The sequence below is a fragment of the Peromyscus leucopus genome, chromosome 4 (genome assembly GCF_004664715.2).
Source record: "Peromyscus leucopus breed LL Stock chromosome 4, UCI_PerLeu_2.1, whole genome shotgun sequence".
Taxonomy (NCBI): domain Eukaryota; kingdom Metazoa; phylum Chordata; class Mammalia; order Rodentia; family Cricetidae; genus Peromyscus; species Peromyscus leucopus.
Genome location: NC_051066.1, coordinates 724,142 through 749,686, shown reverse-complemented (window position 1 = coordinate 749,686; position 25,545 = coordinate 724,142). Strand labels below are relative to the sequence as shown.

The window sequence follows — 25,545 nt, the reverse complement described above, 5'->3', positions numbered from 1 at the left end:
TCTCCTTGTCTATGTAGATTCCGGAGACTGAACTCAGGTCATTTGGCCTGCCAAGCACCTTTACCTTCTGAGCCATTTCAAAAACCCCTCCCCAGAAGTTTGAGCTGAACACCATTTTGACAGCAGGCAGACCATCACCACCGCCCAGAACCTGCCCCAGGGACTACGCCTTGCTTCAGAATGCAAATTCACAAATGCTACTGGAAACTAATTGCAAAATTTATTTCAGGGCTGCAGGGGTGCAGGGGTTTTGTAAGGGCACTTCTTGTCTCGGGGCAATAGGTCTTGGCCTTGGCAGGGGTACACATTTCAGGGGCAGAGGAGGGGGTCTGAGGCAGGATGGTGGAAGGCAGGCTTAGCATAAGCTGTAAGTCTGACATGAAAGCAGGAAGGACAATGGATGCCCTGTCTGGACAGAGGATAGCATAGGCCTCTCCCCACAGTGCCTGGCCCTACAGAGTGACTTTCAGGATGCAAAGTAGAGGCCAAGGAAATGAGGCCAGCTTCAAGAGTTGTGGCAAGGGACCTGAAAGGATGGAGCCATGAACAAGGGTGACTCCTCAGCACTGTCCCCACCTGAAGACCCCTGAGTCCTCCTAGGTTCCCCAGTATCCCCACCTGCAGGGACTCTAGGTCTCTGCGGGCCTCCTGCTGTTACCCTAGTAAAAAGAGGGGGCAGATCTTCTCTGGAGTGAGGTGGGGTACATAAACATGACCCAGTGCCACCCTGACTCTTGGAATGAGATATCAGGAGGAAAAACTTTGGTGGCAATCCCCATTTCCCAGCTCAGTCCTCAATCTATCTACTGTTTCTCTCTCACACACCTTCCAAGGACTGTCTAGGGAAAGGAAAAGCAAAGAATCCTGGTGACTATAACCTTGTAGAAAAGTACCAGCCCAGCCAGCTAGTAGTGGACAGGGCCAGGGTGGGAATGTTGACTACACCAGACTCCTCCTCCCTAGGTGGCTCAAAGATGATTACAACAAAATCTTTTTTCAGGTAATGGATTGGAGGTGGAGGGCTGGAGAGGGGTCTTTTTGCCCTACCCAGTCTCCCAGTGTCCTTTAGGGACAACAAGCCCTACCCAATTTAGCAGACTCGGTTTACAACAGTGGACTTCTTCCCTTCTTCAGGGGAGTCTGAAGACCACTCCTCTGCCCTCATTGAAGCCTGTAGACCTTCCCCTGCCTCCGATTACAGGAGAGAGGGAAAGGATGACCTCTGACCCAAGGGATATCCAGGGAATCCCAAACCTCCTCCCAGGACCTGTACCTCAGATGCCAGAAAAGAAGCTGGGGGCAGATGGAGGAAAGAGTGGTTAGAAGCCACTTCCTCAGGGCACTCCAAGTGGCAGACACGTGCCAGTGGCTGGTGAAGGCAACCTGCCCCAGGCAGTCCCTGCTCATCTTTGTCTGCCATCCAAAACACACAGCTCCAGAGCTCAGGGGCAGGGGCCTAGGGACAGGGCTCCCAGATCACCTAATGCAATGAGTCATTTGGAGGCAGAGGCATCCCCACCTGCTGCCTGCTGCCACGTGCCCAAGCTCAAGTCTGCTTGGCCTGCAGCATCTCAATGAGAAGGTTGTTGCGGGGCATCTCATTGCCCAGATGCTTGTGGTACAGGTACTCCTTGGCCTGCATGCTCAGTGCCCTCACCTCCACCAGGCACAACAGCAACTGCTGGAATTTGTCCCCACAGTGCGGGTAGTGACACAAGGTGTAATCCAGCAGGGCAGCGTTGGCTTTCTCCTGGGCATCCTTCACCAGGCTGTGGTTGTTCAGAAACTTCACATCTGCAACAGGAGCAGTCCATCACCCTCCAGTCACTGTGCCACCACTAAAGTTAGGTTGACACTGTCACCAGTATTACTAACACCGCATTCCCAGGGAATACCAAACTCATGGGTGCAGAGACTGCCATGAACCTTTCAATGGCAACCTCTTCATCTCCACCTGTGGCCACTGCACCACCACTGACGTCACTTCGGTTAGTGTCCCCGGACTTGTCCCTGTGCTTTCTCTGACTTTTGTTCTCCTTCTTTTTGAGAAAGGGCCTCACTATGTCTCCTTGGCTGTCCTGGAACTCACTATGTCAACCAGGCTGGCCTTGAACTCACAGAGATCCACCCACTTTTCCCTGCCTCCTGAGTGGACTAAAGACCTGTGCCACCACACCTAGAGAATCCCTGTTTTATCACCAGTTTTCCACCACCGTCATCAACCACTAAACCATATCACTAGCACAATTATCACTGCTGCTGTCACCATGGATACTTGACAATCACCAAGATCATTAGCAACAGCAGCAGGTGCATTGCTAGGTTTTCCTCACCTATAAAATGGGATACACAGGTCCCTTCAAAGATGTAAGGTAGTAATTCATGGGAAAACACGCCAAAGCATTCCTGTGGCCATCCCCTAATCCCCAGGCATCACCATCACTGTCCAAAGGACCTGTCTTGGGTGTCAGGCCCATGAGTACTCTGGACATGCCCTGGAAAGAGGCTCCATAAATTAAGTCCTGGAGCTACAGGGTCAGCTTCTCTGCAGCACTGTTCATGGTGAGGAAGAGGGGCCTGGGTGGCTGTGTGCCAGTTACATCTGGGGAGTTGTAGAATGGACAGACCTAGAGCACATAGAGCCATGTGGGAGGTGAGAGGCAACAGAAGAGCTGAAGTTTGCAAAGCAAAGCCATTTATAGAAATTTAAATGTCACTGAAGTGTGGCTTAGAGAAGACCATTGGCCTGGCACACATAGGCCCTGGTTCTCTCCTCTATGCTCTCAAAAAATGAAAAAAGTGGGAGGAAGGCAGGCGGGCAGGCGGGCAAGCTCACTAGCCCTCCCCACACAGACATGCTGTGTGAGAACAATGGTGACCATGAAGCTGCAGTTGAACATGGAGGGCCAGCTCACTATGAGAGGGAGAGGAGCAGGTGGCTCAGTGTGGACCAAATGTGGCTGGGCTGATGTGTGATCCGTGCATCCTTGGGCCTTAGTCCTGGGCTAAACACAAAGAGGTCTTTGGAGTTGGTTAGGCGTAGCCGCCATATGGAAGAGTGCCTGCCTGTTCTGCATAAAGGTAAGAGAAGAGCTGGAAGTGGGGTGCTTGGGCCCTTTCCTTGTCACTAAGCCCCTGTCACAGCCTCATGCCCTGCCCAGGAGTTTAACATCAGCCCCCAACCCTCAGCCTATCCTGGCCTCCCTGAACTGTGCCTTCTAGAGGGTCAGAAGATGGGTCACTCATCTGCTTTGCTCCCTTGGAGCATCCCAGTCTTTCTACTGTGGGGGAGTTGGGCCAGCATGTGCTCTTGGCCCTCTAATCCCTCTTAACACCCACTGTGCCAGGAAAGCGGAGGTGCCTGGCAACCCTGATCCTCAGCCGCCCCCAGCACACCCGCTGGGGCCTGTGTTGTCCAAAGATGGATTTAGGGAAACCGGAGCTGGGCCTGCGTCGTATGGCAGGGTTTGGCAGCTGCTGGCCTCCACCCTGGCTCCCATCACCCTCCAATAAGTGAGCCAGGGTCATTTTCTTCCTTGCCTCTCTGGGATAGCCACCCTCTCACGAGACATCTTTATGCACTTTAGGAAAAAGCTCCCTTTGTCTCGAGAGATACACCTAGATCCAAGTCCAGTCCTGCCCTGCTTCAGTACCCTGTACACTGAAACCTACCCAACTGTACCTAGCAACGCGGCTTCCTAGCCTGGCCAGCTTCAGGTACATTTAAAGGTGATCATAGGAAGGCATTCCACCAAGCTGGTCTGGAAGCAAGAGATGCTTACTGATCCCATCTGCCCTTGCTCCAATCCCTTTCCCATCCCAGTCACAGTACATACCATCCACTATCACCTCCATACTGTCCCTGGGTTAGTCTGACGTTCATAACAGGAGAAAGATGGGATCTATCTCAAGGCTGCCCAGTAAAGGTGCCTAGAGGAAAGAGCTGAGGTGGAGGAGGATGGGCCAGGATGCTGCTCAGATGGCGGGGTAGGAAGGGATGGGGGCACCAGGGCCTTCTTGGCTTTACCAGGATTTACTGTTCTCAGCAACAAGCATCAGGGACTCCGGATGACAGTGGGGTAGAGGGGGAGGGTGCAGGACAAGGACAGCTATCAGGGACAGCCCCTCTCCCAGAAGGCCTCTGGTCCCTCAGTTCCCACAAATTAAGACCTAACTTCTGCCTCACCTAGAAACCACTTCCCCACACCCGTCAGTCCCCAGCTTGCTGCAGAGAGATAGGAATACGGTCACATCCCACTGAGTGTGGTACCCTGTCCCTCAGGCCCAGGAACAGCAGTCCCACAACCTGGAGATTCTCTCTTCACGTGTCACACCCCATCTCTGCAACCAGAGGCTCCCTCTGAACCTCAGTTTCCTATCTTCTATAAGATGGGACAGGTCAGGACCAGGATCCTCACTGAGTTCCAGCCTGGGGCTTGAGACTGCAGTCTGCATCCCTGGAGACGGAGGTGGGTGGGAGATGGCACCCCACCCTGGGAGCAGCCGCTAGCTCCATGAGCTGGGGGGCCCCAGGATCTCAGAAAAGCCCCCTTTTCACGGTTTAATTGAATATTTGAATAATCCTTTCATTCCAGCGAGGCATAAAGAATGTTGTCCCAATAGCAGTGACTCAGGCAGGCGCCCCCGCGCACAATGGCCCCTCGAGTGGCACTGCTATTCAGTCCGTCTTTTGTTGGCTTGGAGCAGTGGGTAAATTGCAAACGCTTAAGGGAATGCTGCCGCGCGCCTCAATGGGAATCAGGAAATCGAATGTTAGGTCAATCCATTAAGCTTCGATTAAGTCCTCGGCAGAACAATGCCGCCCGGGCCCATCTTCATAAACACTGCGATTGCCAGGAGAGAGGCACTAATTTTAATTAAGCCTCCTTACCTGCCTCTGAGCTGCCCGAGATGCTATTTAGACACCAAATGGCACCCTTCTGCAGAGACAGGCGAGAAGGAGGCATGTGGGGGGACAGGGGTGGGTGAGTAGGTGACAGTCACCGCCTGGGGTTGAGGCCGCCCAACCCAATGCGGTGACGCTGAGGGTGCCACAAGCAGGCTGACTGGAAGTCTGTGGACAAGTGGCCAGCCCTGCCTTGAGTCCCAGTCTTCCTGAAAGCTCAGCTCTGATGGAGTCCTGTATTTAAGATTCAGAGGGTCACACACCATCACCCAGGTACAGGTGTTGCCTGCTGCAGGGCTCTGGATTATCTGCCCACCATCTGACCCCAGGCTGCTGTTGGAAGGGCCTTATGTGGTGATATGCAGATGTGAGGTGTGTTGTTTCCAGAGTGGCAGCCATCCCAGAGGGAGGTTCAAGGTACCCAATAGCCATGGCCATACACAGTTCAGTCCCTGTCCACCCTATGGCCTCATCTCTACCCCTTCCTCTCCCCATAACTTCCAACAGGCCATTCCTTCTGTTTGTTTCACCAGAACATTTCTATTCACACTGCAAGGTCCAGCTCAGATGCATCCACCTCATCCTGCATTCAGACCAAGGAGAGTTGCCCAGACTCTGATCACACTGAACTACTCGCCTCCTCTCCCAACATGGAGTCTCTTTCCAAGGACCATGTGACCCAGCGTGCCCCTGTCACTGTCCCCTAGTTCTAGGCTCCAGTAAGTTGAGGTCCAAGGATCACTGCCTCCTGTGCCTCTGACACCCCCATCCTCTCCCAATTCCAGACCCACTAAACTGAGAACTCAGCCGCCATAGCCAGATCTGAGTTCCTGTGCCCAGAGACAACAAAGTCCTGAGCCAGACACAAAGCATGTAATAAAGACTGAGCCTGTAGCCTGGTTTGTTCATTCACTTTGCTCTCTGGCTCATTTGTTTATGGACTTAATAAGGATGATTAATAAAACCATCAGCACACACTTCCAAGGGCCAAGACTGTGGTAGAATTGTCTCATATCCTTGCAGCATGTCAAGGACATTTACAGCTGTCATTTCACACACGGGGAAATAGAGGCTCAGAGAGTGAGTGACTTGCTCAATTGCAAAAACCAAAGAGATTAGAATCCAGGCTCTTCCCACCCTCCCCACTGTAGCCCTGATCTCCAGGTTACTGGAGATGAAGTTAGCTTACGGAGGAGGGCTGAGCCGTCCCAAGCCAAGGCACCACTAAGCTTACAGGGCTGGGAAGAGGAGCCTGAACTTACCTCAAGGGAGGCCAAAGTCACACTGGACCTAGTAGTTTGGTTGTATGAAAAAGGGCTCCCCCTTAAGGGAACACTATCTATGGATGAAGCTCTGACTGGTGCTGACAAACCCTCTCTTCCCAGCACCACCCTCCCAAGCCTGGCCAGGGCCCCTAAGGCTCTGCTACACTCCAAGGTAGCAGCTTCATGACAGTCATTTTCTAACACTGTGGAGCCCTAGCCAGGCCAAGAGTCCCAGCCCCCTATCCCTAGCCACATGCTCATGGCAAGTAGCCCAACTCTGCCTGAGCACTGGGCTTCCTCATAAGTTCCCTTCTCCCCTCTGCTTCCAAACACTTCCTACTCCCCAGGAGGCATCACTGCCAAACTGCCATAAGAACATGTCTCCATTCTGTCCAGCCTCACTCCCATAGCTGCTTCCCTGCTGCAGAATCCTCCTCCCAACTAAGACTCTTTTCCAGGCTTTCCATGCCAGGACTCAGGTTCTCTGAGGCATATCTGCATACTTGTTGGATCTTGCTGCTACATTTTCCACCCTTTATAAGACACTTGCTGTTTCTCAGAGCTGGTTCTGAGAGCAGCAGTTGGGGTCTTTCCCATTTGCTATGTAGCCCCCAGCCCTTGGCACCAGGAAGAAGTTCAACAGGTATCTGGAGAATGAATGAATGTAAATGTGAAGGGGGTTTGAATCAGAATTTGGGGTTCAATAGTTCATGGAGTTTGGGAAAGTAGGGATCCCAGGATGGGAGCCAGGGGAGAGAGTCCTAAATGCAGCAGGCATTTAAGTGTGCTAGGCACACAGAGCAGAAAGTAAACACACAACATGAAAGGTAAACGCTAGACAACATCTCAGCCCTTGGGACCTTACACTGAGAAACTAAGCCCTCCTACCCCTAACCCCCTCCAGAAGCAGCCAGGCCCTTGTACCACTCACTAAAGGAGGGTCCTTGTCCCTTGGGCTTCCTGACCACAGTAGAGTCCCCAATGTCTTTGCCATGCTCTGCTGCAGAGCCTCCAGAGGCCACTCACCAAGGCTGAAGAGGATGAGGAACTTGAGACAGACGAACTCCTGGCGGTCCAACTGTAGTGCATGCAGCTGCAGCACCAACTCCTGCGCCCGCAGCACCAGACTGTGAAGCAGGGAGCCAGCCTGCACTGCCACTGTGCTCAGCTCCACCTGTACCGGCAGAGGGTGGGTCAGGGAGGTGGGTAGAGGGATGGGGCAGAAAGCTCTGATCAGGGGCATGGGCCAAACACTGAGCCTCAGGCCCACCATGCTGAGGGCCGTTTTGCCAGCTTTGTTCCACCTGTTGGCCCAAGCTGAGCACCCAAGGCTGACCTCTTCTTTAGTGGCAGTGGGGCATGCACCAGACAGCAGGAACACTAGGGAGCTGAAGGATAGTTCATTTACAAAGGGCTGCAACCAGCCCAGTAGTATGAACTGTTCTTGCACAGCTAACTGTGGCAAGTGCCCTTCTCTGGGGCAGGGGAAGGGGCAGCAGGGTGGTTCTGCCTGAGCTTAGGTAAAGGTCCAACACCACCTAGCTCGCTCTCTCTCTCTCTCTCTCTCTCTCTCTCTCTCTCTCTCCCCACACACACACACACACACACACACACACACACACACACACACACACTGTTTGCCGAAGCTATGGTACTCATGTCTGCACAACTACACCCACTCCTGCCCTTCAATGGCCATTCACAACAATCAAATACACCTGCATATGTACTCATGCTTACACAGTGGTAGGAAGCTATGGACACCCACACATCTCTGTATGTGCAGATTCACACAATCAAACACAGGTGCGTGGGTACACTCAGGACGTTCCTGCAGCCTGTGTGTCCTCACTCATATCCAGATCCTGTATTTGCATTCCTGTGGCCCAGAGTCATCCCTGGGGACTAGTATCCCATTCCTGCTTTCAACCGCCTGAGACATGGGAGGTGAGGACACAGGTCCTGGGGAGCAGGGGTAAGGAAGTAGGGCCCCAGTCTGCATTTCAGGACAGTATCCACTGTGCCCACTATTCAGCCTGTGTCCCCCTCTCCTGGGAGCCATACACCTGTCTCTGGGAGTTTTCTTTCTCCCACACCTTTCCCTATACCTCCTCTCCCATTTTTGGGCTGTCCTCTTTAAAGATGTCTCCAGACCCAGCACTTTGGGCTCCTTCACCTACACACACTGGCAACCCTAATGTCCCTCCTGGGGGGGGGGGTTCAGGCCTTCTCCGTGGCTTTCCACCCCTGCCATGTTATATTTTCTGCTCAAAGGGCCAGATTCTGGCTCTGAGCTCTCTGGGCCTTTTGCCCACTCTTTCATTTATTCATTTGTTATTTGCTCATTCGTTCATCATTTATGAGGATGGAGACCCTACAGGGTCTTGCCTGTTCACCAGCCCCTAGCAATGGCTGCAACCTCATCTCTCATACTTCCCACCCTACAGGCTCTTGGCAGTACCCTGAACCCCTTCTCAGAGTCCTTGATCCTACTGCTCCCACACGTATAACAGTGCAGACTGCCACCCATCACCTCAGCACCAGCTGACCGATGTTGCCTTATTTTGGGGAGCCAATCCCGCTGTCATCTCCTACAAGGACATCCCCTGGCCATCCCACACTCTGGCTTCTCAAAGACCCCAGAACACAGAGAAGCCTGGCTAGTGCATGTCCCTGAATTTGGACTTCAGGGTGCCCAGAGCCAGCCTGGAGAATCTGGGAGCACGCAGGACTAGGGATTGAACAGCTCAGTCACCTCCTGCCCAGTGACCAGCAGGATGCTGTCCTCCTTGCCGTACTGGACCTGGCGGTAGATGTGGTCCAACACCAACAGCTCACTCCAGCAATTCTGCAGCAGTGTCATCTGGTCAGCCACCTGCAGGGAAGAACCATGCAGAGATCCAGCTGGGACTGTCCTTCAGGCCCTTCTCCCCAATTCTCTACTCAAAGTCTCATATGGGTCCCACCTATTTACTTTATTGGGGCCCAATAAGGGCCTCTTTCAGGCCCCAGCTCTGTCTTTCACAAGGTGTGTGACTTTACACACGTCCCAGAGCCTTTTTGAACCTTCATTTTCTCACCTGTTCAGTGACTAAAGTGCTTGGAGATGGGTAGTCACATATCACACACCTAGTAAATTTCAGAGATTAAGATCTAATGCTGCAAAGACCAGCCTTGCACTATTGGCCTGTGGAGGACCTGTGGCCACAGCCACCCTAGAAGGGGCCCTGGGGAAGCTGCACAGGTGCCTAGGCTCCTGGGGAAGGAAGAAGGGCTACCTGGCTCATGGACACCTCAGCTGTTTGCAGCAGTAACAGAACAATGACCATGGTGGATCCTAATCATCAGGGTGTATTGGGCCTTGGTGCTCAGGAGAGAACAGTTCCTGTTGAGTGACCCCCAACTCTGAGGGCCACTCTATCCTTCCATGGGAAGGGCAGATGCTCCTTACAAGGGCAAGTTCTGTTTAGAACTGTGGGAAGTGGCAGCCAGGGACATGCCATCACCCCTATTCACTCCCTGCACTCAATCTCCCTGCTCTCACCTCCTTTCCCCCACCCAGCCCAAAGCCTTTCTTTTTAAAATAATCCTTTTACATTTATTTATTTGTATGTGTGTGGGAGTGAGTGGTGTGTGTGTGTGTACGACAGTGTTCATGTAGAAGTCAGAAGACAACTTGTGGCTGTTGGTTTTCTTCTTCTACTATGTAAGTTTTCCAGGAATGGGATTCAGGTTGGCTAGATCCTCCCAGCCCTCCCTGGGCCATGCCTTGCAGTAACTACAAACCTTGACCTCAAGCAGCCTTTGCTGTGTGGTTGTCAAGCCCATTGACAATCATCACTCATTTTACAGAGAGAAGAAACTGAGCATTGAACTCAGGCGAGCTACCTAAGGTTGCACAGCTGAGTGTGGTCCCAAGTTCCTTCTCTTTACTACTAGGTCTAGAAAACAACTTGTCCTTGTCGCCCTGTTCACCCTGGGCTTCAGAGTCTCCTGTAGACTAGTTACTCCTCCATGAAGCCTTTCTCAAGCCCTCTTTCTCTCTACCCTTTGGAACTGGGATGGCACCAATCCATGCCTGCCTTCCCTGGTGCTTTGGAGTGTGAGCAGGCAGGACTGGTGTCCTGCATATCACTGCTGGCCCCTCAGGCATCAGCGAGAGGTTGATGAAAGTGCATATGCTCCAAAGAACATTCATCTCCCTCAAACCAGACCCAAGGAAAGATGACTAGATATAAGAACTAGCCCTGTCCTCCAGGACAGCAGCCTTTCCCTCTTCTCTGGGGTATCCTCAGGCAGATGAGGAGAAAGGAGAAAGCAGATGTGCTGGCTAGTTTCATGTCAACTTGACACAGTCATCTGAGAAGAGGGACCCTCAAATGGAGAAATGCCTCCATAAAGACTGGACTGTAGGCAGGTCTGTGGGGGCATTTTCTTAATTAGTAATTGATGTGGTGGGGGAACTCACCACCATTGTAAGCTGGCGGTCCTGGATTTTATAAGAAAGCAGACCAAGCAGGCCATGATGGACAAGTCAGCACTTCTCCACAGCCTCTGCATCAGCTCCTGCCCCCAGGTTCCTGCCCCTCGGAGGACTGTGACTCAGGATATGTGAGCCAAATTAACCCTTTCCTCCTAAATTGCTTTTGGTCACGGTGCCTCACTACAGCAATAGTAACGCTAAGAGAGGGTCAAAAAGAAAGAGCAGCCGAACAGTCATGTAGACTCCTCAGGACCCTGTCAGCCCACCCCTGCCCCAATACACAGGGCAGGAGAGTAGAGGGACCTGCTTCTGCCAATCCTTACTCATCTCCTCTCTGGGTCAAGAGACCAGGCCATTGTTTGTGCTGAGTCCCATCAGTGTCAGAACAAAGACCCAGCCTCTGACTTCAGGCTGTTCCCTATCTCTCCTCACATCCCCAGGAGAGATGGTGGGCACCAGGGAGTCCTCCCTCTCCCATCACCTTTTCCAAGGAAAGGCAAAACCCCAGAAACACCAGTTCCAGAACTCCTCATCCCTTCCCAGGTGACAGATACTCATGGTATAGATAATCAGACAGGACCAAGTAGGTGACCCCAGGCAGGGGGATCTTGGAAGATCTTGAGAGCCCCTGAGAACTACTGGATGCCTGGGTGGAAGAAGCCCACAGGGTAGTCACAGTGGCAGCAAAGTAAAAACAGGCCCATGTGGGTGATCCAGAAGGAGCCCTGGCAGGGCTGGGCATGCTCCACTCGCATTTCAGCCATAGGAGCAGATACCCTTGTACCCAGATGGAAGGAAGAAGCGGAGCAGGAGAAATGATAAAGAGGAACATTAGGAGATAAGCACACTGAGCCTTGGCAGAAGGCAGAGGGTCACAGTGACCTGGGTGCCCAGCCCTGGAGCAGACTCTACCCAGACCTCAGACCTGGGGCTGGGTGGCCCAGCATGAGGCTGATCAGCCCTGGGCTGCGATATGGGGCTATACTGAGCACTCCTCCAGTCCTTTACCTGTCCAAGCATTTCTCTCAACTCTAATTTCCTGATCTGTGATGGGAGAGGGCACACCTCCCTCTTCTGCATAGAGAAAATCTGGATCAGTCACAAAGGTTCTAAAGAACATCCTGGGTTCCATCTTTTCTTTGGCCAAGCAAATTTTCCTGCCATGCCCATGCCCACCCCTTCCTGTGGGTGGGGAGATGGACATATGGACACCCAACACACACACACACACACCAACAGTGTGTAAGAGTGTCTCTCAGCCCAAAGAGCTAGTTTCCACCTTCCTCTTGCCACCTTGGGGTCAAGGTCATTTGCAGTCCTGGTTTGGGGTCCCTGGGCAGTCCAGCCTGTCTGTTGGACCCTCTTATGGCCCACCACAAATCTTGGAGCCCTGACACTGCAGTCTGCCTCCAGGAAGGGTATTGATGGCTCTGCACTGACCTCTCCCTCAACAGGCCTCTCTGGAGCCCTGGGGTCTGATCACTCTGACAGCCAAGGCCAACAAGCTCAGTAATTCTTCAGGGTCTGACACGCCATGGCTGGTCCTGGCACACTCCTGGCTGAGCAACTGTTTATCAGCCCAGTCTTGACAGACTTACTGTGTCTTAATAAACCATCCATCTAAGCAATTATCTGCTGCAATGGGGTGCTCCGGCGGTGGGGAGCAGGGGGAAGCAGAGTGGAACACTGAGGGGACAGATGTCAAGATGGACTCCTATCCTGCCACCAGCCTGCCCTTCATGGTGATCATGCAGAGCACCTGGTGAAGGCGAGTCTACCACCCTTCAGGCAAGAAGTTGGTATACTACCAGGGCCAAGGTGGGTCCCATTTTATAGAGCTCAGGGGTGTGTGGGCCTTGTGTGCTTTTCCCTGTGTTCTTCCAGGAAGGCCTGTGAGAGCAGATTCTCTTTTTTGTTTGTTTGTTTGTTTTTGTTTTTCGAGACAGGGTTTCTCTGTGTAGCTTTGTGCCTTTCCTGGAACTCACTCTGTAGCCCAGGCTGTCCTTGAACTCACAGAGATCCGCCTGCCTCTGCCTCCCGAGTGCTGGGATTAAAGGCGTGTGCCACCACCACCTGGCGAGTGTAGATTCTTCTTCATGCTACAAAGGCCACCTCCACTGATGGGACTTCCCATGTACTGAGCCATAAGTCTAATTCTTCACCTGTTCTAGCTTACCCCGCCTTTACAAGCCTCTAAGAAAATATTAATTAAGCCCTTCCTACCTTACAAATGAGAAAACAGGCCAGAAGAGCAGAAGTCCCACAGGCTAGATGCCATGACCTGTCTCTGACACCTCTGGAAATCTTTGACTCTCTCAGAATCAGCAGTACTTTCCCACTGGGTCCTCTGTTTCTCCAAAACCCAGGGATCTATTCACTAACAGTCCACATATGTCCTCTAGCCTTCCCTGAAGCTTCCTGGGTCTGGTTCACTCTAATGTCTCCAGTGCCCGTCTCAAGGGCTGCCCAATCTCAGAGCCACAGAGCCCCTCTCCCATCACAAAGATGTCCCCTGATCAGTGGACTAGTGTGGCGCGGTGAGAACCAGCTCACTGGGCAGCCTCAACCTTTCTGACTTGAATGCCTGGGCTCTGTGACACAGTTCCTCGTCCGGGGAACCATGGATCAAGAGGGGCTGCAAGGGCTGGTTTAGGCTTTTTTCTCTGCAAGTCTCCTCACAAGCAGTGCTGACTGTGGCTAGGATCCCCGGGCTCCTTCACAGGTTCTGGGAAGGGGAAGCAGGAAGGTTCGGGCCACAGAGAAGCCAAAAGCAGGAAAAAACACTCAGCAGCGCTGGGACAAAAGCCCTTCCCATCCTGAGTGACCCGACCCCCCCCCCAGGAAGGCAGCCAGAGGAAGTGCCCTGCCCCTGGATCCAGGGTCCTGGAAAGCTGGGAATGCTCAGCTCCTCCTACTCTCTGTGCAGAGGATGTCTGCAGTGTCTTGGGGGTGGTCATCTTCCAGAGCACTCAGCCATGAGTACAAGGCAGCGGGGAGGGCCCACTATCTGACCTATGTCCATCTCCTACATCAGTTGGCCTAGAAGGGCCAGTGAGAGAAGTCACCCAAGACAGATACATGGCATGTCCTTGGCCATGCATGCCAGGCCCTCCACAGTGGATATGAGAGCCGTGGTCATCAGTTCCTAACTCCCAGAGTCCTCTGGGTTAAATAAGCCTTGGAGTGCCCTACAGGGCTCAGGATGCTCATGCTGCACCTCATTCCCTTCCATGCCAGCCAGCCAGGCAGTGCCCCCAGCCCATCTGGCCACATGCCCAGAGGAAGCCCAGGCAGAGTGGCGTCAGCACTGACAGTCGCTCAAGGCTGCAGTGGCTCCAGCAGGGAGGGCAGTGGCCCTGCTGTTTATAGCTATCCTCAGAACAACCAGGGGGGCTTGACCTAGGAGGGTCAAACTTGAGTTGTACCCATGCCAAGCAGCAATGAGTCTTGGTCAAGATTCTGGAGTCTTGGGGGTGGTGTACATAAGGAGCTAGGTAGGGCACTAGAGAGTCAGCTGTCAGGCCTTAGAGCCTTCACACTAATAGATGAAATGACTAGAAAATTCTTCCTATGACTAGCCTCAGTTCCTCCTCCTGTGTTTCTACTTTCTTTAGTTTCATGTGCATTAGCTCTGGTTAAAAAAAAAGGGGGGGGGAGCATGAGATAGGGAAAGGCAGTTGCATGGGGCTAGTTCAAAGACAGGACTTTCTATCTAGTTATTCTGTGTGCGTGCGCGTGCACACACACACACACACACACCACATCACATCACAGGGGCAGTGAGCTCACTTTAGCTAGGTAGGAATCATGTCCACAAACAAAGTCATAGACTCAGAGCCCCATCTATGACAGTTGAGGACAACAGGGATTGGTGTCCTTCCTGAATGAGAGGGTAGGATAGCTGGACCTACTTCTGACAGGCTGGTGATGTGGAGGACGGGACAAGTGTTTTGAGGGAGCTCAGGGTGTCAAAGAAAGAGGGAGCTGCCTGTAGAAACCCCAACTGGGATAGAAGCAAAGCCTGGGGGAACATGGAGGTACTAAGAGGCCACAAGCCAGGGAGGGGACACAGGAGACAGGGGCTAAAAGAGACAGGGAGCAAGATGGGAAGGGACAGCGGGCACCAGAAGCCGCAATGACTCCTGCAGTGGTCCCTCCCCAGACATTGCCTGAGCCACTGGGCAGGACTGCCCATCCAAAGGGTGATGCTGGGCAGCCGAGAGGAGTGGCTAGGGTCAGAGTACCGGGGCTGTCAGGAGGTACCTACCTCCAGTTCCTTGAACACCATGCACCTTCGTGCCCAGTCAACAATGGAGATGAAGGTCTGGTCAGCCATCCTGCAGAGGAGGCTGAAGGGCGCTGGCTGGTCAGAGCGGCTCTTGGCTGGCTCCTGCAGGCAGCCCACTATGCGGGCCCGGACCTGGTCCTCCTCTGGCTCTAGCTGCAGCAGCTGCAGTATGAGCTCTGGTACATTGGGCCCTCCTGAGAAGGGCTCTGGATAGCTGTAGGGTGGCCCTGGCTGCTGAGGGGGGCTGGCATAGGGCTCTGGGTACTCAGACTTGATGGTGCGGTTGGAGAAGGCAGGATAGAGGTAGCCAGCCAGAGGCCCATGGGTACCAGGCACAGCCATGGGCAGAGCTGGGCCTCCAAAGTCACCCAGTGGCCCAGTAGATGGGCCAGAGACCAGGGCCTTGGGCTCGGGTGCATGCAGGCTAGGGGTTAGCATGTAGTCCGGTGGGGGAGGGGGCGGTGGGGGCACCCCCATCGGGGGTCCAGTCTCCAGCTTGAAGCCATTGGCCCGAATCTGTGCTTTCTTCTGTTGCTTCAGGGCCCGGTCTCTCTTGTACATGGGCCCAAACTTGTTCCGACCACCCCTCATTCGATCGGCTCGCACAGCTGTGGGCAGGAGCAGTCAGTCAGGTTCCACCTCTCCACCTACCTCTCACAGATCTTTCCCAAAAGGATATGTCTATGTCTCTGTTGCTGTCTCTCTGTCTCTGTCTCTCTCTCACACACACACACCATTCCTCCACCTCCACTCAATGACCTCTTCTGCCCACAGGTGAGAGCAACAGCCTCAGCTTGGCACTCCAGGCCTTTCTCCACCTTCTAGTGACCCGTCGTCTTCCCCTCCTCCCTCCTCGCCCTCCTTTGTTTCTCCACTTAACACACTTCCTCACCCACCTTGCCCTCAATTACTTATTCCCTCTGCCTGGAGCCCTTTTCTTTCTCTCACATATTCTTTCTCATAGCATAACCCAATCTCATTGTTGCCACTTCCAGGAAGTCCACGGATTCCCCCAGGCAGAATCTCCTGTCCTGCCCCATGGTATACCTCAGACCAAAGCACCTGGGGCTCAGCTCTGAGTTCAGGTGCCCAGACTAGGGCCTGACAGGAAAAGACAAAGAGCCCTAGTCTGCGCTGCTCACAGTGGGGGGGGGGGCAGCTACTTGTTGCAGCCTTCTTGATTCTACTGAGCTCCTGTTGCAAGATGACCGGGGCTTCCCCCACTGCCTTCTACTGGTTTTGTGCTGGAGGAAGGGACCTATTTTGCTGACCAGATGTTTTTCTTCTGGCCAAGAATGTGTCACCAGCCAGACTTAACAGGTGCATCTCTGCAGCTCGAGTGTGGCTCAGACAGGACCCCACCCAAGCTCTGAGGAAAGGGAAAGAGCTGGAGAGAGGGGTGGTGTTTCACAGAACTTAGGGCTTGGGAGCCTGCCCAACACAGATCTTCCTGCTGGGAGGTGGCCAGCCTGCTTTGCTCCCTCAGGTTACCCCAGAGGCTTCTGCCACCCACAATAGCTAGCTCTCTGCCCACTCAGGACCTGGAGGTAGGCATGAGGGTCCCAGGCACAGGACAGGGTACCTCCTTCAATATGAGTCCTTCTCTAGGTAGCAGGATATGTCCACAGCTCTCCCAGACTTTGGGGCCTTCTCTGCAAAAACTTTAGCCAACAGCTGCTGGCTGGGCGCTCAGCCCGACTGGGGCCAGCAGGGTAGAAGCTATATGACTGTCCACTCTCTGAGCCTGAGTCTCTCTTGATGGACCCTTGCTGTCCTCTCTGGACCAGAACAGAGGTATGGAAGAGGCAATGATAGGCCACTGTTTCCCTCACCCCAACCTTCTCAGGGCTGAGCTAAGAATGCATGGGAAGGAATCTCAATTCCTGCAAAACTTAGATGCCTGGACAGATAGACAGATGAACAGGGTGGACAGTGATGAACACATAGCAGCAGAAAGTGTGATAATAATGACAATTACAGCTGCTCTGCTGAGTATTTGCCCTTACAGAAGACAACTCGGTTCTCTGTAAACCTCCGTTCTCCCACCATACAGGGCAAGTATTACTTTTTAGCCCATTATTCAGATGGGGGCATCTGCAGCTCAGAGAGATTAGGGTGTTTGCTCAATGTCCTCAGCCTACAAGTAAAGAAGCTGAGATTTGAACATGGTCAAGTTATTGAGAGCTTTGGTTTGGGCTGGTGTAGGGATCAATAGGGATAGCTCCTCACAAAGTGGGTCTACTGGGTCTCTGCTCTGTCCTGGAGAAAGGCTCACCCACAATAGCTAGAGCTATTGGTGGAGGGAGTACTGGGTCTCAGTGTGCAGTCCATGACTGGTAATCACCCTGCCTCAGTCTTCTGAGCCTACCATACAGAAGTCTCACTTTTGATGTTTTGGAACTGATCCCAGGCAGGCCCGGCTTGCAAGGCCTCTTGTGGCGCTTGCCTCACTAGTTGCTTCTGTTCCCGCAGAGCTGGGGCCCCAACGTCACGCCGAGGGGCCAATCACCTGGATCCAGAAACTGCGCCGCCGCTTTCCCCTCAGCCCCTCTCCCAGGCCCGCCCGCGGCTCCCTGGGGCGGCCAGCAGTCAGGGGTCCCAGGCCGTGCAGGACGCGCACCTTCCAGGCGCATGCCCACCGTCAGACACTTCTGGAAGCGGCAGAAGGGACAGCGCTTACGCTGCGTCTTGTCGATTTTGCAGCTCTGACTCTCGGTGCACGTGTAATGCTTGTTGTTCTGGACTGTGCGCTTGAAGAAGCCCTGTGCAATTGGAAGGGAGTGAACGCCAGGTCCGACCCTCCTTCGCTACCCGCACCCCTGCCACCCGCAGCCTAGCCCTTCCCTGTTCCAGCTTGCGCTCACCTTGCAGCTCTCGCACGTGAGCAGCCCGTAGTGGTAGCCCGACACCTTGTCACCACACACCGGACATAGCTCGTCCAGGTCCTCGTCATACGAATAGTCCATGCCCGCGGCGTCCGCCTGTGGAAGGAGGAGCGGGTCAGTGCGAGCCGACGGCGACTGGCCTGGGGCTGCCCTGGTCTGTGCGCCCGGAGCGGCCCACAGCACCGGCCGGGTGAGGGGATTTGCGGGTCGCGTCCCCGCGCCGAAGCTCATCCACCCGCCGCACTCCAGTGCTGCTTCCACGCCGCCTCTGCCGCGCCCGATCCGGGACCCTCGGATTCGATGCGTTTCCATCCTGATTCGTTTGTCTGAGAACAAAACCCCGATTCTGAGAAAATCAGATAGGCTCGGGCGCGGGGAAGACGGACGCCAGGCAATCAGGGAGAATTGGGGGCGCGCAGCTGGAGTGGTCTGTGGGCTTGACAGAGACCTGAGGCAGAGACAAGTCTAGAGAGACCCCAGTCGGTGCTGTTCAACGGAGAGGGGGATCCTGGGCGACGGAGAGAGAAATGCCGAGCTAGAGATATTGGGAGAGATTCATAGATGGCTGGTTGATAGGTAGGTAGATAGATGGATACTGATAGATGATAGATTACGTAGATAGATGATAGATAAATAATGATAGGTGAGATAGATGATGGACAGATGATAATCTGTGACCGATAAATGATATATAGATGGTAGATAGTAAATAGATGAAAGACCCATGCCGGATAACGAAAGAGACGGGACCAGAGGTTCGGAGTGGCAGGCCCAACGAGAAAACCCGTGAGACACAGAGACAGACATAGTGCGAGACACCGAGCAACGAGAGACATCCCCGGGGAGACCGAGGCAGCAAGAGTGACAGAGACAAGGACGGAAAACCTGGAGAGACGGAGGTGCCCAGCGAGAGGGTCGGGGACGGGGAGACAGACTCTCGGCGGGCAGCGGGCGGCGGTGCGGGCAGCGAGTTCCGAGGCGTGGCCCCGTGGAGGGACAGGGGCCGACCCTGAGAGGCAGAGAACCCTGTCGCCGGGCCGCTGGGTCCGCAGACAAAGCCGCTCAGCGACGGCACCCACCCGCGAGCCCGGGACGTCGGGCTGGGAGCAGATGTGGAGGGCGCAATGGGGTCACGGGCGCGGGGCGGAGACCTCGCGGAGAGGCGCGGGCTACAGATGCTGGGGTGCAGGCTGCGGGAGACCTCAGGCGGAGAGTCCAGATCCCGAGAGCCGCGGCCCGGGACGCGAGAGCGGTACGACGGACGGTGGCGCCCACCCAGGCCGCTCCCGCAAGCAGCGCCCCGCACCTTTCGGCCGCGCCGCCGCCCGCGATGAAGCCGCACCCGGGCACAGCGCCACCCGACCGTGATGACGGCCACTTGGGCCGGGGGCGGGGAGACCGGTCCGCTCTGCCCCCGCCTCCCCGCGCCCACCGCTCGCGGGGCCGCTCGAGGCGCACCTGGGACCCGGGCCCCTCCGCCGCACTGCGCGCTGCGCGAACCCGCCGCGCGGGGCCGGGGCGGCCGCTCTATATGCGCGCGTGCGGTATCCGGGGGCGGAGGCGCGGGCCGCGTCCTCCCCACAGCCCGGCCTGTGCCCTGCCCTCCCCACAGCCCTGCTCGGCCTTCACCCTCACCTCCCGGCCCTCCAGCTCAGCTCGGTCCTCCGAAGCCTGCGAGCTCTAAGAGAATTGGAGACCCTGAGCACCCTGGAATCCGGTCAGGTGTGGTGCGTGGGGAAGCTTCGGTTCACCGCCTGCGCAGGGAGAAGGCGAGCTCCCGTTTGCCAGTCCAGTTTAGGGGTGGCCAGGACCAAGATAGGAACGCTGGTTTTTGCAGTGTGGAAGTGGCTAAGGGCGAGCGTGGGGACGAGGGTAAGGCACAAGGCCAAGGTAGAAAGCAAGCTTTCGAGTTGACACTGCCACGTTTGCCTACTCAGGCTGCAAGCACCCGCTCCAGCTCTGTTTCTTAATCCGAAGTCAGGTGCCCCCAGAGGGTAGCTGAGGATGGACAAGTGGTGTGGCCAGTGAGAGTTCGAGGCGAACCCCATTTCCACGAGTCTCCCTCAGGATGCTCGTATGGAAATGGGAAGCGTGATCATCCCACTTTGTGCCATCCCAAGGTCTGTCTGGTAAGCAGCTGGAGCTCCAAGGGCGAAAAGCAGAGCCAGAGAGCTGCACCCCTACGCCCGTGAGCTCTCTTCTAGCTGGGGCATAGAGGGAGTAGTAGCTCCTGGCTGCCTCGGTCCGTGATAGAGCAGTCGCTCTGGGCTGGAAAGGTCCACTAGACCACACTGCTTTTCAAGTGAACTAACTGAGGCCCAGAGAGCTTTGAAGAGGCCTGATCAATCCAGCTCAGCCCACTTGGCCACCAAGGGTGGAAGACCGTGCTGGGAGCTGGACATGAACGCCAGAAAGCCGCAGTGGGGAAGCACAGAAGTTATGCCTTGGCAGAGACCCACCGGCCCAAAATTGTGTGGATCCCACCCCGTGGCTCAGGCTTCTGTGGGTGCTAGACTAGGGTGCTTGAACAAAGCTGAAGACCCGCTGCAGCAAAGCAAAGTCGATCACCCGGTGGCGGGAGGCACGGAATCTGACCAACTTTGCTGTCCTGTCCAGGCAAGTTACTTCCCTCCTCGGAAAAGACTGGTCTTGGGTGAAACTGTGTGAATGAATCTTGGAAGGAGAGAGAGCTGAGGCTGTCAGGCCCTATCCTCACACCCGAGAACCTACATACAGCCTGTGTTGTAGCCAGTGGTAGGGGATATACCGGCTTATGATCAAATCTCCTTCAGACAGGAACCCTCAGAAAGTGAAACTGGGGAGGAAATGGGCTTCAGTGGCAGACCACACCCAGTGTGAGGCTCTGCGTTCATTTCTAGCATGGCAAACACAAACACAAACAAAACAAAAGCCCCCCAAATGCACCAAGGCACAGAGGCCAGTAGGCAGTGGGGGAGTGAAGGAGAGGGCTGGGCTCCTGAGTAGGCATCTCTAGGATAGAGCCCGCTAGGGGCCTCTTGGACAGTGTGGGTACTCCTCTGGGCTAAATCCCTGGCGGGATGGGGGATGGGTAAGAAGCAACCCTACCTTTTTGCCTCTATCTCAACCCTTTCTCCCGGGGGCTCACTACTCCAGGTTGGAAGCCATGGCTCCACTGACCCCCCACTCCTACCCCTACACACATATATCCTTACAGTGACTCACAGCCCTTCATCCACCCAGGGAAGCAAAGTAGACACTGGCCTAGACTGACAGTAGAAACACAGACATACACATAGGGAGTCTCAGATACCTCCATAGAGGCAACTCAGACACTCAGGCAGCAAGATTCCAAGACCGGAAGATAAGCTCAAGAGACCCTCAGAACAGTCACAGAACACCATACCCACAGGAACACACCTCTAAGACACCACCCTCAGACACCACACCACCGGCCACCCTCAGACCCCACTAGGTCTGTCGCCATAGGCCTAGCTCCTCCTAACACAGCCTAGCAAAGATGAGGGATATTGTAATGAGAAAATGGATCTGTGGAGACCCCTGACCTTTTCCCTGCCCAGAGTAGTGGGCATTGGTCATTCTGCAGAACAGGCAGTGGCCAGTCCAGGCCCGAGTGAGGTGCTGAGAAGGGAGGCTGGCCATTAGAGGCCTGGGCCCCGGCCCTCACTTACTGAGCGGAAGGAGAACTCTCAGCCGGATGAGGATGGACACTGGGCACCAGAGTCCTGGTGGGAAGCTCCCAGGGCCCAGGTAGGGCAGTGGCTAGCGGACTCTCAGGAACTTCTTCCCTCAGCAGCAGGCGGGTAGCGGGCAGACTGCAAACTGGCCCTGTCGGATAGTCCTCTCCTCCTCCCCGCGTGGGTGGGGGGGGCACCGGAGGCCCAATTGGTCTCTGCCCCCACGTGACTCTGCAGGCCTCTCTCCTTTGTTGGTGTTTCTCTTCATTTAGGTTTATATCTTTTTTCACTCTCCTAAAAGAAAAAAAAAAAATACCCCTATCTTTCTGGGGGCCCTGGGCAGGGGCAGAGGCCAAGGCACTGACTGGGGAGGCCTTGGCCAGCTGGTTGTCCAGGCCGCTGTGGAAGCCTGAGGCAGGGACCCCACGTAGGCGGGTAGGCAGCCGCTTGTTAGCGACTGGGTGGGAGTGGGACCTGATTTACGGGCTGCTCCCTCACCAGGCTGCAAGTCTCTCCTCTTGAATGACTTCCTCCCTGGGTCTTGGCCTGGACTGCGTGGTCCAGCTTGTCCCAGATCTGAGTGTGGAGTCAGAATGGCTGTGTGGAGGGAGGGCCTTAGTGGGGCCCCGTCAGGTAGGGCTCATGTGGCTTTTGATTGTGGCTTCTCTGAATATCACTCTGTATTGGGAGCTGCAAATAAGTTCCATCGATAGCTGCAGAAACTGATACTGTGCCAAGACTGCTGGGCTAGGGGTGTGGTTTCAGGGACTCCAGGTTGGCCATGTGGGGACTGGGCCTGGGTAGGGAAGGAGGTTTGTTTGTTTGTTTGTTTGTTTGTTTGTTTGTTTGTTTTTTAATCTAGAAGGCCAGGCTTCCCTGCTTTGCCTTGGATGTCCCTGTCCACTTCCTTCAAGTCCACACAGGTACTGGCCTGGCCTGGTCCTATTGGGTCCAGATTGCTGAGCCCTGCATGGTCCTCCTCTACCCCACACCTCCCTGTGCATTCCTTCTTCATCTCCTATAGACTGTGTGCTTTGTGAGCCAAGCACCGTTTTAGGCCCCATGGTGGAGAACAGGGAGTCTGTCCCAAGAGGTTTTGCAGCCATTTGTTCTGAGGAGTCGCTTAGGGCACAGGGCCACAAAGTGGGGAGAGAGAACTCCCACTTCACTTGAAGAAACAGGCAAGTCACCCAAAACTTCTCATTTATGTCGCTCTGGATGACAGGGGCTTTTCTAGATAGCTGAGCCAATTTGATTTAAAATCTAAAGTGTCTTTTCCTCATGTTACCATTTAGTTCTTTGCTGTTGTTTTGCTTTGAGACAGTGTCTCATTATGTAGCTCAAACTGGTCTCTAACTCTCCAGCACTCCCTTGTGAGCGCTGGGATTATAAGCATGTGCCACTGCACCCCACTTCAAGTTAAAAAAAAAGCGCCATCAACAGTAATTTTACTGTTCATCAGAACATTTAAATAAGTACGTTTTAATTATGTCTATACCATTACATACAACCCCCAACACTCATGACCTTAGTCTTGCCTTTTTAACCTAGAAAGTTACATTTTTCTTGTAGAGTTAGAACTTAATCAGATTCCTTTTGTTTTATTATTTCTCAGTCCCGTTTCATTTTATTATTTTTGTTTCATTTAAACATTTTGTTTTTCTGATTTACTTAATTTTTGTTTGAGATAGGCTACCACTCTGTAGTCCAGGCTAATCTCCTGATGGCAATTCTCCTGTATCAGCCTTGAGTACAGGAAATACAGGTGTAAGCTGCCATGCCTGACTCTGCTTTTCTGATTTTCCTGCAAATGTTCACATTTTGAATCCATGCTGCTCATCCTCTGAGTTTAGTAAAGAAATATGCTAGAAAATATCATTTCATCAACATGTCACAACAAAATCCTGGTTCTTTGAACTCTTTTTGATGGGAGACTTCAAGAAGTAGGTTCTACATCTCCTGGTGTGTGTGTGGTGCTGGGGTTCAAACCCAGGGCTTCAGAAGTGCCAAGTCTGCCCTCTTTTTAAAAAATATTTTTATTTTTGTATATTTATTATTTTTGAGAGATTTTACTGTGTTGCCCTGGCTGGGTGGAATTCTCCAAATAGACCAGACTGGCTTGGGACACACAGATTCACTTGTCTCTTGAGTGCTGGGATTAAAGGCCACTACACTCAGCAGAGCCTGCCTTCTTAAACAGGGTAAATGGTATCTTTTAGCACCATGGTGCTTTGGAAATCACCAGCCAGCTTAGCTGTGGTGTCCTGGCAAGTCCTTGAGATCTGACTCTGGGTTCTATTCCAATCTGGCTCCTCTCCGGCTGTGTGTCCTGTTTCCATCTCTTCAGGGCCTCATGTTCTCCCTTTATAATGGGTATGAAACATGTAACTTAGCTAGTGTCTGCTTAGGATGCCATGTGTGCTCAATAAGTGTCAGCAACATACACACAAAAGACCCGCTGGAGGTCTGGCTGCTCTGTCCTTAGAGGCTCTTTGCTTGTTGAGTCTGACATTGCAACATTGCTGTCTTTCTGTGATAGGGTGACTCACAGAACCCTCAATGGCTTGATTTATCTCTGGATCCTCAACACTGTTGAATGCTTGTTCTTACAGAAGGCCCCCACATGCTTGTTGAGGGGCTAGGGCTCTAGCTTCTTGTGTTGTCTCCTCTCTAGGTGTTAGCTGTCACTAACACATAAGCTGGGTGTTCCTCATTCCCTAGTAACCTTGAATATGATAGACCCATTTCTCAGGGCTGCCTCCTATGCTCGCTCATTGACCCTAACACACAGAGGTGCTCCACCCCTTCACAGAGCAGGAAGGAGATAGATATGGTTGTGAGCAGGGAATGGTACTATGTCCTTGTGAACCATTACATACCTAGGCTTAGTCTCAAACACTTGCTACCATTCTGGGAGAAGGGTAGAGAGTATCTTTGTCTCATTACCAGTGATCAACATTCAGGACTCAGCTCAGGAGGCAACCCTCTAAAGTTACTTAAGCACAGACAGCTTAGCAGTGGGAAAGCAGAGAGCTAAGGCATAGCTTACACTCCATCTGCTGTGCCCTGGGCAGCCTGCATTCCTGTGTGAGCTCAGCTGCAATGCTAGGGGTCCAGGCCAGTCCTATTGCAAGGAAGCAGAGCCACAGCCCTGATTCAGTGCTGCCTCCCCAATGCAAACAAAGCTTAGAGGCTTACTCCTGAGCAGGGACTTTCCCGAAGTGCCAGGCTTGTTTCCTGGAGGTAGAAGAAAGGACAAAAGAAGCAGAGACCCAGACACTTGAAGGGAGGAGGACAGTTGTGACTGAGGGACAGTGGGAGAAACAGCTAGAAAAGAAGATGAGGGGGTATTGAGAGACCTACTGATGGTAAGGAAGACCCATAGATGGAGGGGAGGGATGAGTGAACTTCAAGAGGGATAGAGAATGAAATGTGCAAGAAGGGAGAAAGAGAGGAAGGGAGAGGAGAGAAAGAAAGAGATCGAGGCACAGATTGGACTAAAAGCCAAGGGGCCCAGGGAGCCGGGGGCAGAAGGAACTAGCTGTGAAGACCCCATTCCGGGCAGTGTAGGGGGCGGGCCTGCTGGCAGCAGTGGAGGCTGTTTCCGCTGCACCCCTTATCAGCCTGCTGCCAGATGTTCAGATCCGATGCCAATGTCAGAGAAGTCCATAGTGCTGGGTCAAGGCCGTGGCCAGCGGGAGCCTCAGCTGCATCATGGGGAGGGGGGCTGGGGGCCTCCTCTAGACCTGCTGACTTTTCCTCCTCCTGTGGCTCACCAGGATGGACCACCTGGTGAGGGTAGAAAAGACTGGGTGTTTCCAGGGGCTACTGCTCTAGACAGAGAGCCAGAGACTTGTGGAGGTAGTATCTGGAGACTGACAACATGAAGATGTGTACACTGCTACACCTCCACCCCCACAAACACACATTAGAGGTAGCATGTAGACATACACATGCAGATAAACACACACACACACACCAGTATAGAACCACATGGGGACAACTTGGGGTTCATTTCAGAACTGTCCACCTTCATACTTC

General features: G+C 53.8%; 1 protein-coding gene across 1 annotated transcript; it reads right to left on the bottom strand.

Moving 5' to 3' along the window:
• Nucleotides 1-201: 201 nt before the first annotated feature.
• Nucleotides 202-21,682, bottom strand: Nr5a1 (nuclear receptor subfamily 5 group A member 1). The gene is made up of 7 exons (XM_028856795.2): nt 21,499-21,682; nt 17,807-17,923; nt 17,563-17,704; nt 14,922-15,550; nt 8,927-9,046; nt 7,198-7,345; nt 202-1,794 (listed from the first exon to the last, which is right to left on the bottom strand). The coding sequence occupies exons 2-7, from the start codon at nt 17,906-17,908 to the stop codon at nt 1,547-1,549; spliced, it is 1,389 nt and encodes a 462-aa protein (XP_028712628.1). The 5' UTR covers nt 17,909-17,923; nt 21,499-21,682; the 3' UTR covers nt 202-1,546.
• Between the last annotated feature and the right edge of the window lie 3,863 nt (nt 21,683-25,545).